Source organism: Cynara cardunculus, unplaced genomic scaffold (assembly GCF_001531365.2).
Source record: "Cynara cardunculus var. scolymus isolate 2C unplaced genomic scaffold, CcrdV1 Un_Scaffold_5728, whole genome shotgun sequence".
NCBI lineage: Eukaryota > Viridiplantae > Streptophyta > Magnoliopsida > Asterales > Asteraceae > Cynara > Cynara cardunculus.
The window spans coordinates 5,510-18,075 of NW_020202561.1; the positions used below are offsets into that span (position 1 = coordinate 5,510).

Genomic DNA, 12,566 nt, shown 5'->3' on the forward strand with positions numbered 1-12,566 from the left:
TAATTGTATTAACGAGTTTTAAAGTATTTATTTGCTTAAAGAAATTGTATAATCGTTAACCATTGAAAATTTAAATTCAACCTTTTCTTTTCAAAGATCAGAATTTAAGGAAAATTATAATTAATAAAGCAAAGGATAAACTTGTAATTTACAACTTGGTCTAATTTACTTTGAAAAGAAAAACAGAAGGTTGACATCTATGCCTAAAAAACTTATATATATATAATTTTAATGCAAAAAAGAAGAAGAAAAAAACAATAAAAAGGAGAAAAGGGATCTCATACGCATGTCAGCATATTTAGGGGAGCCCTCAAATCTGATACTTCTTGCTCTCCTCTAATCAACCAAATTTTCCAAAAAAATGTGATCTTTTTCGATCCTTCTTCTTCAGAAACCCTAATTCGTTGCTAAAGTGATTAGGGTTTTGTTTTGTTTCTTTTTGCATTAATTTGTATTCTAAACTGTGGTCTGATGAGTGGTTCATGCAAACATACATACAGTTCCCAAGATTTCTTATAGACTAGTGCTTGATTTTGGTGATGATTGTTAGAGATGGTTCGAGACGTGCTAGCGTTGCAGCCGGAGACGGAGACGACGCCTGGGGATGGAGGCGTAGGTATGCTGGTGAAGAAGAAGGGAACGGCGAGTGCGAGGAGTTGGATATTGATCGATACTAACGTGAATGAGACGATTATGGATATTGATAAGTATGCTATCATGCACCGAGTTCAGATTCATGCTCGTGATCTTCGGATTCTTGATCCTCTTTTATCTTATCCTTCTACAATTTTAGGCCGTGAAAGGGCAATTGTCCTTAACTTGGAAGTGAGTTCATCATTACCATTTTGATTTTTCTTGTTTTCTATTCTTGTTTTTTCTTTCACTTTTATTTTGTAGTCGATGTGTACCAATTTTGATGCTCATTGACCCTTGAAAACAACACACTCAACCTCCATAGACTAGTTTCAACTTCAATACATATTTCAATTTCTAAGTTTTCCCGAGTTTTTTCTCAATATATTAATTTCTGTGGCAAATATTACACGTACCTAAATGTCGGAACTGAAGATGAAGATATGATGAAATCTGTGTCTAATTTGGTTCGGGAAAGCATAATTTTTGACTCAAAAGTCAGCCTACTTTGCTCTTCTTTTTTGGTTTTAACTCAAATTTTTACCAAACAAATCTCAATTTAGTGCTCAACAAAATAGATACATCAAATATTTCATAGATCAAAACTATGCTGTTTTTTGTTGATTGCATATCATCATAAAACAGCACACATGTTTTGTTATCTATATCTTTGTTACAAAGATCAATACATTATCCAGTGCACATTCTGTATATTAGATTATGGCTGAAAATTTTGTACTTCTGATTTGTTGATTTTTCTACTAACGATTGTTTCTTGTGATGTACTGGGGGATATGGCAGCATATCAAAGCTATTGTCACTGCTGAAGAGGTTAGGATTTTTTTTTTCTTTCCTTTCTTTCATATTTTTATCTTTCTAAAATTGTTTAACCACTCTTCTTACTTTTAGATGTTCTCAAAATTCAATATCTTGTGTATATTGGTGTTCCTAGCTGATGTACGCAAGGGACCTTGAGAGCAGGGGTCCTCATAGATATACATACTAGTTTTTATAGAACTGTTATGCAATGTTTGTTTGTTTGTTTGTTTGTTTGTTTGTTTTCTCTTAAAATGGGGGAGCCATATGTAAAATTCTCATATACTGTTGAAATGTGTGTATAATAACATTTAGCTAATGGAAGCAAAGCCTCGAAGAATGGTATTTAATTTTGGATTCACATCAATTTTATTGATGCTATATATATATATATATATATATATCATAGACATAATAGATTTATGACGTGTCCCCTAGGATGGATTATCAAAGTCCAGGGAGGATGGGCCTTGAAGGGTGAGGGATGGGGTGGGGGATTGATTTGGATATAAATTTTGTTTCCAATAGGTCTCAAAGAGCCAACCAGTAGTTGAGTGGAAGAGATTAGTGATGGCATGACAAATAACCTACATTTACATCATATATTTACCTATTATTCTTTTGCAGTTTCATTACTTTACTTGGGAATAAAAGTTAAATTATATGCTAGATGTTGCTTATGTTTGTGGCATGTTGATGTCTTTGCTCTTTTATGAAGACCGTTAATATATCAGAGGGAATGATATTCTAAAAGGTTTTAACCAAAGTATATTGGCCTTTTCTGTCTCGTTCCTTGTAATATCTAATTAATTGGCAAGTGCAACTTGCAAATTCTGGGGTTTCGCTGTAGCAACCACTCTACCCTTTGGGGGTAGAGGTTCCACCCCTCCCAGACCTTTTTTTTGAGTCGGGTATAATGGGTTTGTTTAGTTTGGTTTGGTTTATGTGTAGGGAATCGTTGACACAAGAATATTGCTGTTGATTCGCTCACCAGCTTTGGAAGTTTGGAGTTCCATAATCTGGAAGTGAGATGCTATGATAACTGACCTTAGGGAAATTCTAGATGTCTCTGATGTCAAGGTGTTGATGCAAATGGATTTATCTAAACTTGATCTATCATTGATTATTGTGGTTTTAGTTGCTTGTATTATATTTGCATGTCACCAAACTCTTTAGCTCCCTCCATTGAACCCTTAACCAGTTGGGAAGATGCTTAAAAGTACTTTAAAGTGTAATTTTTTTAATTGTTTGTCACTCTTTACTAACCGGTCTAACTTACATTTGTAAAGTTATTTTAAGCCTGAGGTACTTTATGTTAACGAACCTTTTGTGACCTTGACATCTTAACCTTTTCTATATCTTCAATATGCCATACTGTTATATGGTCTATATGGCATATGAATGAACTAATTCTACTCTGTGCAGAACCCTAGGTTAGGCTAGGGGCATACATAGTTTCCACGCATTGGTAGTATATTGATGTTGCTTACTCATCTTTAGTTTCTTAAAATTTAGCATATCTGTCTTTTCTCTCTTTCTATTTCTATTACTATTGCTTACTCATATCTAGCTTTTCAAAATTTAGCATTTCTAAAGTTCTCTCTTTCACACACTTTCCACTAGCATGCCCGACCCTATCTAGGGGTTGTGATGGCGACCGCCATGGGCATCAAAGCCCAGAGGGTATCACCAGCCCTTTAGGTTAATTTACAGTATCTGTTATCGGCCTAATCCCTAATTCTAATTCTCTTGCCTACTCACTTTGACTTTCACTCTCCCTCTCAGCTTCTCAAGCTCTGCCCTTGACTCCAATGTTTTACTCTCGCTCTTGCCTTTGAGATTAAAGTCCTGCTCTCGACTTTCTGGTTTGAGTTCATGCTCTTGATGGTTTGATTTTGATTTTTGTTCTAATTTGATTTTGATTTCTGCCGTTCTAGGCTTCTCAATTGTCACCTATGGTTTTGTCACTTTCTATTTACAAAATTATGTATTGATTTGAGAACAACCCTCTTGTATATATGTTTTTATCATTACCCTTGCTAAAATCAGCAACCTGGATCAGATGGTATTGTTTATAGAAACCAGTATCGTATGCATATTTGTAGAAGATGACTTCATCGTACTGCTGCGACGTTTTCACTGTTTAAGTTTGCTAGTTCTGTTTTCTTGCTTCTTTAGCTTGTTGACCATCAAACTCAGCTACATCCATTTTTTTTTTCAATTTGGTTTTCTTGTGTTCCTATTTGTTGCATCAAACTAAATAATGCCCCCTTACTGTTAAGAGAATAATTGTATATAGGCTGTTCTAGAGTATATGTATCTCATTATGTTTAGCAGCACGCTTCATTGTTTTCCTAATTTTTCAGATGCTCATCCATTTTTGTGCTTGTATTTTATTTCGGACCTTTAAAATTTACATCTCCTTCATCTTTGGCCAACATGTTAGGGTGCTTCTAGATAGGGCTTATGCTACATCAAAGCCTTGGGATGATGCTCCAGTTGTTTTTTGTGGAGATTAATTAAACTCTACATCATGCATATCAGTAGCTTTTAGTCCTTAACTTTCTTCAATATCAAATTTGATTGTATTTATCATCCCAATAAGTCTTTTCTTGTGCTTCAAAGTTCATCGCACAACTTTATATTGGAGCCAAATGTTCAATAAAATAGCATGTCTTCTTGTATAAATAATCGACGTATTTTTTGGCCTTTTCGCCATAGGCATCACGAACCTCAGGACCGACCCTGTCCACTAGCTGGGGGTCTTCATGCAATTAACCCCTCTACTCTTTAGGGTAGAGGTGAGCTCTATGTGCATCTTACCCCGCCTCCAGGTGGGATATTGTTGGGTCATTGACCAACATCTTCCTAAATCGAAACGTGGCGCTGGCTGCTACGCTATAAGGAAATAAGTTGCGCCTTCTCCACTAGCAATTGCTTTTGGCGTACTGGTAAGCGCTTGGATCCTAACATGTGGTATCAGAGCAGGTCACGGGTTCGAATCCCATGGAGTGCATAATAATGCCAAAGGCATGCTGTGCAGCCATTGACTTCTAGCGAAGATCTTGTTAGTGCTGGCAGATGCCGGGGGGGGGGGATTGTTGGGTCATTGACCAACATCTTCCTAAATCGAAACGTGGCGCTGGCTGCTAAGCTATAAGGAAATAAGTTGCGCATTCTCCACTAGCAATTGCTTTTGGCGTAGTGGTAAGCGCTTGGATCCTAACAGATATACTGGGGTTGATTGGTTTGGTTTTTTCTTGGAATTATGGTTATATAAAACTTGTTTTAACTGCATGAGCTACTTTAGGCAGTTTCGATAATTGTCACTGTTCCTAATAAGAATTTGGGAATTTTGCATAGGTGTTGCTTCGAGATCCTTCAGATGATAATGTAATACCAGTTGTTGAGGAACTACGGAGGAGATTGCCTGTTGCAAATGCCAATCGTGGAGACTTGAGTGGGCAGCATGATGAAGCTGGGGAAGAAGACGGTACGATTATGAATACTTTATCTTTGTTTCTGTTTATAGTTTGTGAAGGATATTTTGATATGACTATGAAGAGGGAGTTCAGAGTCTTTCTGCTGCTTGTGTCTTTTTCTGGCCTTCATTACGTTTTCCATTTTTATGGGTCTTGAAGCAAATGGCTTTTCATGCGTTACTCAAATGCATCATTTTTTGCTCGAATATGCATGCAGAATCACCATTTGAGTTTCGAGCACTAGAGGTTTTCTTAGAGGCCATTTGCAGTTTTCATGCTGCTTGTACTACAGAACTGGAAACCGATGCTTACCCAGCCTTGGATGAGTTTACGTCTAAGGTATGTGCTTTTTTGGGAACTATTTAATTATAATTTTCAGAATAATAGCTTTTTGTATTTTGTCACAGCACTTTCTTTGAAGCTGTAGTGCTTTCACCTTTCAGTAGCTCTAAATTTTTCTGAAGGCTTGCTAGTAGGTTGGTAAACCAATCCAAACATGCCCAGTATATCCCACTCAAAAGTAGGGTCCCGGGGGGGGGGGGGGGTGTAGATGTACACAAACCTGCCTCTACCCCAGTAGGTTGATGATAGCATATAATAACAAAACAGCCAATGGTTGTTTGCCTACACTTGGTGACAAGTGTTTCTGCAATTTGTGTCCTTTCTTTCAGATCTTGTAATTATGAACTTCATTTAAGAAATTTCTGCTAATAGTTCAGTGCAGCTTGGTAGTTTGGCTCATTGTGGTTTTGGCAGTTTGGGCTACATATTCTTGTTCACCATATGCATGTGTTGTCGCATCCTGCACCATGAAAAAGCCATATAAATCTTGCTACCAAGTGATATAAATAAATAAGCCATTTTCATGTTACCTACAACATGCTAAGCCAACAATCCTGCATGTCTCTTGACATGGCAACTTTTTTGTACGAAACCATAATAGGAGAATCCAAAGCTACCATAGATATAGACAAGATTGTAGATGTAAAAGTGAGAAAGAGGAGAACTGGTGAGGCAGCAATGGGCAGGTGGAGGTAGCATGGTGATTTTGGAGGTGAGAGGGGAGTTGAGAATGCACAGAAGAAAGCTTGAAGGAAAGCACAGGGTGCCAGTGCAATAGTGCAGGGGAATGTTAGTGCAATAGTGCAGGGGAATGTTTAGAGTTTCGACTTTCCAATTAGAAACACAGTTCTAATGTTACTGAGATAATATTGATGCACCAGGACTAAAACCGTGCGTTGGTACAGGGACGGGACTGGACGGAGACATGATAGGATGGGTAAGAGTGAGAGGAAGGTTTTAGGGTTTTAATTTGAGATGGGTACTTTAGTAATTTACCAATCTTATCCTATTTTGCCAATTTTTATTCCACCTATTTTTGTGGGAGTTGTGGGACAAACATAGTGCATTTTTGTCCCACTCAGTCCAGTCTTATCCCACCAGTCTAATGCCACGCCAAACATGGGGCAAGTTTTTGTTCTGTCCTGTCCCATCCCGCTACTAAAAGCAGGCCACACCTCAATATCCCTTTTCTTACACTCCTCAAGTTGGAGGATATGGGTCAATCTTTACCCAATATGTTGAGGTTGACTAAAAACAGGACCCTTCTTTCCTATATTTGGATCCTCAGAAGAGTAAGCATGGACCAACCAGTTATTTCCTTCGTGTTAGCAGCCACTGATTATGCAAATCAGCATAATGATGTGGACCAGGCGAATTATCAGAAGCAAGCCAATTATCAGGTATTGTTGGTCATACGAGCTTTTAGCACCAGAAGCTAGAGCAAAACCGAACTGCTCCCATTTTCTAGTAATATTTTCTTATACCTCGTGCTCCCCAGTGCCTTCTCAGAATCTTCTCAACTTTCTGATAAAAACTCCTTGACAAATTTATCTGTTTTCTCTTGTTCTTTCAAAACTTTTTCGCAAGCATGGGGTTTTCATGGAAACAGAGTCTCTACCTGTTGGGTGCATAGAAGGTCTACGCACATCCTAGATCCTACCTCCATACCCTACTTTCAAGTGGGATATACTGGGCGTTTGTTATGGTAATGTCTGTACTAGGAAGAAATTTTGTACTAAAATGCTAGTGAAGGATGAATGATATGCAAGCATACAAAGTGTGTCAGCCTTTTCAAGAGAATCAAGATTATAGCAAGTGTTGTCACTTTTCACCTTTTACAAAGGATGCAAAGTTACTTCATTTTCTTGTTGGCTTCATGTTCTAACATTATATTGGTGATCCATGGTACTGCAACTGGAACACCTCATTTCATGTTTGGTTATTAGATTGCTATATCTTTCAAAATCAAACATTTAATTCATGCTAATGAATGTCATCAGAAGAGCATAAAATACAACTTATTAATGTTAGGGAAATAAGCTTGAGTTTCAAATAGATAATCATTTTTTTGTTTGTTTTTGCAAATGCTTTCCAGATTTTGTGCATATGACTTGATTGTTCATTGTTATATAATATCTTCTTTGTCTAACCATGTTGCTACTTATAATACCATCACTATTCTGATTGACAGATTAGTAGCCGTAACTTGGATCGTGTTCGTAAACTGAAAAGTGCAATGACAAGGTTGACTGCTCGTGTTCAAAAGGTATACATAATGCTTGTTTCCCATATGTATTGCTATTTCCGTGATTATCGTACTGGGAAACTTATAACTTCCATTTAACATTTAAGTTAGTTTAGTGAGATCTACATGACAGTGAGACTCGATAACCCATTGTCTTTGATGCATGGGGCTTTACTTGGGGGCTGTTTACCAAATTTTTTTGGGTTAGTGCTGATTAGGGTAAGAGGTCAAATTACTATTTATCAAATACTTTGTATCAAGTGTTGATCGAGTATAAATAACTATTATACCCTTAAATTGAAGTTTAAAACAAAAATTAATTTGAAGCATTGATTGTTTCTCTTTCTTTTTGGAGCCCTACGGCCTACAAATTTGCTTTTTTTTTTTGTGTAAACCCCCCCTACAAAGTCATTTTGCAGGGTGCTTTTGTCGGTTTACAGATCAATAAAACATACGGCTGAAAATTTGAACCCAGGCGCAAACATCAGTTGGATGGAATTTGAACCAAAGCAGAAAACCAAAATGATGGCTGGAAATCTTCATAGCAGTTTGCTATCTTCTCCACACAGTCACACGGCTGTCAGAAAAACCGAACTGGTGTTTGGCGTTGGTGTTATGATGAAAAAAATGTTTTGTATCTATAGGGACTGGGGACGATGCTTATAATAGCAATAATCTTTGATGTTTCATCAAGAAATTGGAATTTAGGGTTTTTTTTTTCTTTGGCTCTGCAACTCTGCCGTAGATCTTGTCATATCGATATGGGTTTAGAGACGGTATGTGCCAAGAGAATTTGGCAAATGAAGAAAAAGAGATGGGTGCCTTTTCCTATTGTTAGTTAAAGAATAAGATTAAAGGTGGCGAACAAGGAAAAAACGTGCTGACCGTGGTAGGAAACACCTTCATCTCTGTCCCTGGTCAGAAGCACGGTCAGCAATTAGAGGCTTATTGTGTTTTGGTAAACACCCCACTTATCCGAGTAATCTTCCACATATATTGTCAATCAGTGTTGTGGTGGAGTGGTTAGTGCCTGGGCAGTTCATAGCGCTGAACCCAGGTTCGAACCCCTCTTCACACATCCTGTGCGATATTTACTAAAGGGGCATGCTTTAGCCCTGGATGTGCCTGGGATTAGTCGAGCATTGGCTCGGATACCCATTTCAAAAAAAAAAAAAAAATCTTCCACATATTAAGTATTAGCCAGAATACATTTGCTGACCATAATATAAGTGTTGACACTGTTTTGATGGTGTTGCAACATCTTTTCTTATAATTCACTAAGAATTGCAACATTTTCTTTTTTGGGGAAACTAACTCAAACTAATATCCACATGACATTTGAACTTTTGGCTCACTGATAATGGATTATTGCAGGTTAGGGATGAACTTGAACGACTTTTGGACGATGATGATGATATGGCGGATCTATATTTATCAAGAAAGCTATCTTCGGCTTCACCAGTAAGTGACTCAGGTGCTGCTAGTTGGTTTCTTGGCTCGCCTACTATWGGTTCAAAGATATCTAGAGCTAGCAGGGCAAGTGTGATGACGATTCATGGAGATGAAAACGATGTTGAAGAGCTTGAGATGCTTCTAGAGGTTCACTTACAACCTTCATACTGATTTTGCATCTTATTTATTTATTTATTGTGATTTGTTCTTTTTAAAAACTTGACACGTAATAGGTTTTTTGGATGTATTCCAGGCCTACTTCATGCAGATTGATGGAACGTTAAACAAGTTAACCAGTGTGAGTGATATTAATTCCGTAATTCTAAAACATTTTTTCCCTCTTTTTAGTTACTTTTTAGCACCACTTATGATATTGAATGTGCAAAAGGCAACCATACAAAATACATGTGTACACAAGAAAATATTAGTACTTGCATCGCCTTGCTTTGAACCAGTAAACCAAACTGACCCAGTAATTCCACTAGAAAGTAGTCTGTTTGGGGGGGGGGGGAGATAAACTGTAAAATTATGACATGAAAACCTGAGTGGTTTGACAGTTCTTTTACCTTATGAGGTGGGGCCTGAAATTTATATTTATCTTGATGGAATTCATCGATGCTATATACTTATATTGAGACTTGTGTTCATGGGTGATTATCATTTACTCTCTGTCCTGGAATGAATGCAATAGTTTTCTTCTCAGGTAATGTAAACTGTTATACCTGGAAGTTACTGTTGGATACTTATGCTAGGAGGAGCATTGGTAGTACTTAAAATAGAAATAATAATATTGTAGTACTAATAACTAATAGCAAAAGATAGGAGGGAGGTGCAGGGGTTGTGCAGGCGCAGCGGCTAGTCTGTTACGAAGGGTAAAATGGGAAAGTAGCTTTTAGAGTTTGTTAAATAAGTGAGGTAAAGAGCTTCAGATCTGTAAACACATAAAAGGAGAAATGGCCTTGGGAGATCACAGCCTCTCAAATTACTGGAACCTCTTAATCGTTTGATTAAGAGCAGAAAATTATATGCAATCCTTCAATTCTACTATGACAACGATGAATGTACATAATAAACATAACATTTTCCCCTTTGGAAAAATATTAATCCAAAATTACCCTTTTGCCCATCAGCAACTATGATGAAGTTTCGGTAGTATTGACTGATTTTGTTATTATTAACATGTACTTCTATTTTAACTATGTGCCCATTTGTTTTGGACGAAGTGAGCATCTTAGAAGGAAAATTAGGGAATGAAACGTTATGATTAACTCCTAAACATAAAAATTCTGCAGCTGCGTGAATATATTGATGATACAGAAGATTATATCAACATCCAGGTATGCAAAAAACGACCAGTTATTCTTAATAATATTTTTGATTATGTAGAAATTGTGATTTTTAAAACCACCATCATTGTTCTTACTGCAGCTTGACAATCATAGAAATCAGCTAATTCAGGTCCGTTCTATCCTGTCCCATAGTGCATTAGCTTGTTTGTCGCCTATTTTCTTCTATTCGAGGATAATCTCATGTCGGTTTGTATTCATAACTGCAGCTGGAGCTATTTCTAAGTTCAGGAACTGTATGTATGTCCGTCTATTCGTTGGTGACTGGTATATTTGGCATGAATATACCTTATACGTGGAATGATGATCACGGCTACATGTTCAAATGGGTAAGTGCTGAAATTATATATATACACACACACACACACAAGGTTAAGAATGTACGAACAAATGATTCATATGTGAATCATTGGTAAAAGGTAATGTGGGTTCACATATGCATCTTCATATGTGAGTAATTGGTAAAAAGGTGGGTAAGTGCACATGGGTTCACAAATGCATATCCAGGTGGATTTTTATTTCGGATTTACTAATGATTCACATGTGAATAATTCATGAATAGGTTGTTTCTAGGTTCTGAAAATATTAACGAAGCTGCTCCCTATATATACATAGAGGGTTATCGTTTGATTATTAGTAATCAACATCTTGAAACCATTGATTTTGGTCCAAAAAATCCCCACCTTTAAACTCGAAACGATGTTGCTTCAGGGTGACATTGGTTTTGATGAATGTTGGCAGGTGGTGATTCTGTCGGGCGGATTTTCTGCAGTCCTTTTTCTTCTGATTGTTTCCTATGCTCGTTTAAAAGGGCTGGTTGGATCTTGAATGCAAGCAAGCAGCATTTATGGATACTGATTTCTAACTCGTGTATTCGCTTTCAGGTACGCAAGTACTAATACTCCCTCCCTCCCTCCCTCCCTCCCTCCTCCAATACAGATAGATCCATTTTAATTTTAATTTTAATTTTTTTTTCTTTCCCTTCTCCTTGTTTCTAAATCAAATAAGGAGAAGCAATACAAACTTGAGGTTGAAACATAATGCTTACTTATTGTAACCTGGGGGGATGCTATACTTGTTGAAATAAATATTACATTAACATTTTGTTTTTCTACTATTCGTGCCACAATATTAAATTTTGTTTTCTATGGCCGCCAACTTATTTATTGAAAAGACCCAGCTTTTTGTAAAACTACTCCATATTCCACTTCTTTTTTCTTTCCAATTATGCCCTTTATATATTAAACGAAACTACTTTACGACCAATAGCTAACTTATTAATGAACAACTATATTTTCATTTTTCAGCTAACAACCAGATTATTAGTATTAGTTAGTTTCGCAAACATAGCTGTTTCTATGTGACTCTTGAGGTTGTGTGGTGAAGTTTGATCTCATTGATAAAGAGAAGTTCTTTTTAAGCTATGTTGGTTGATCTACTTGTACTATTTTTGTTACAAGATCATCTCATCTCCAACCGCTATTGCTATATTTTATCTCCTTTTTCAAAATTTAGAGATTTCTCTGTTTTTGCTTGTTTTTTCCCCCCAATTTTAGAGGAGAATTTAACATAGCTATTGAAGCAAAAAAAAAAAAAATTCAAATCTTCAAAAATTCTAAAATAAAATAACGCTCTTTTTTAAGGATTTGTGTTTAGTTCACTTCACAAAGGGGTTTGTAGTTTGAAGCCAAAACTCCTTACACGTTGAGAGGATTTTTTTAAAATAATTATCGTAATATAAGCTATGTTTTTGGTTTTTGTGGTTTGATTAAAATTGCAACTTTCGTGCATGTATTTTGGCTTTTGTTCATGTTGTTGCAATTTATTATTGTTTCTGTGTTTGAAGAAGGATGATCATTTTTTTATATTACGAGCGAAAAACGATGATCCATTTGTTTATAACAGAAATTGTGTAGTGTAGTGTAGTGTAGTGCCGTTGTGATAGAGGATAGATCTACATAGAATAGAATGATAATCGTATATAGATAGTAAATTTGTTTTCTTTATTTATTTAGGGGTTGATTTCCCCACCTCCCTTACGTCACTTCTCACCCCCTCCCCCTCACATCTTTCCCTCACTTACACTCTCACATTCACCAAATTTTTTAAAATTTTAATTTTAAATTTTCACTTTATGCCTCTGTAATTAGTTAATTAATTTATTTTACATTCTTTCCTTTTAAATTTTTCATTTTATACCCTTATCAAATTAACACATATAATCGTATATTAATTAAAACATATTTAAAA

General features: G+C 36.4%; 1 protein-coding gene across 3 annotated transcripts; it reads left to right on the forward strand.

Annotated features, from left to right (window-relative positions):
- Nucleotides 1–362: 362 nt before the first annotated feature.
- LOC112504482 (magnesium transporter MRS2-I-like) lies at nucleotides 363–11,430 on the forward strand. 3 transcript variants are annotated; one of them, XM_025108423.1, is made up of 12 exons: nucleotides 587–707; nucleotides 794–825; nucleotides 1,435–1,464; nucleotides 4,813–4,942; nucleotides 5,149–5,270; nucleotides 7,465–7,539; nucleotides 8,893–9,117; nucleotides 9,224–9,268; nucleotides 10,263–10,307; nucleotides 10,399–10,428; nucleotides 10,526–10,645; nucleotides 11,058–11,430. In XM_025108423.1, the coding sequence occupies exons 1-12, from the start codon at nucleotides 683–685 to the stop codon at nucleotides 11,142–11,144; spliced, it is 966 nt and encodes a 321-aa protein (XP_024964191.1). In that variant the 5' UTR covers nucleotides 587–682; the 3' UTR covers nucleotides 11,145–11,430. The 3 variants fall into 3 exon arrangements, 2 of the variants coding, with proteins under 2 accessions (XP_024964190.1, XP_024964191.1); XR_003068215.1 differs by having other exon boundaries at nucleotides 363–825; nucleotides 9,204–9,268; XM_025108422.1 differs by having other exon boundaries at nucleotides 363–825.
- The last annotated feature ends 1,136 nt before the right edge of the window (nucleotides 11,431–12,566 follow it).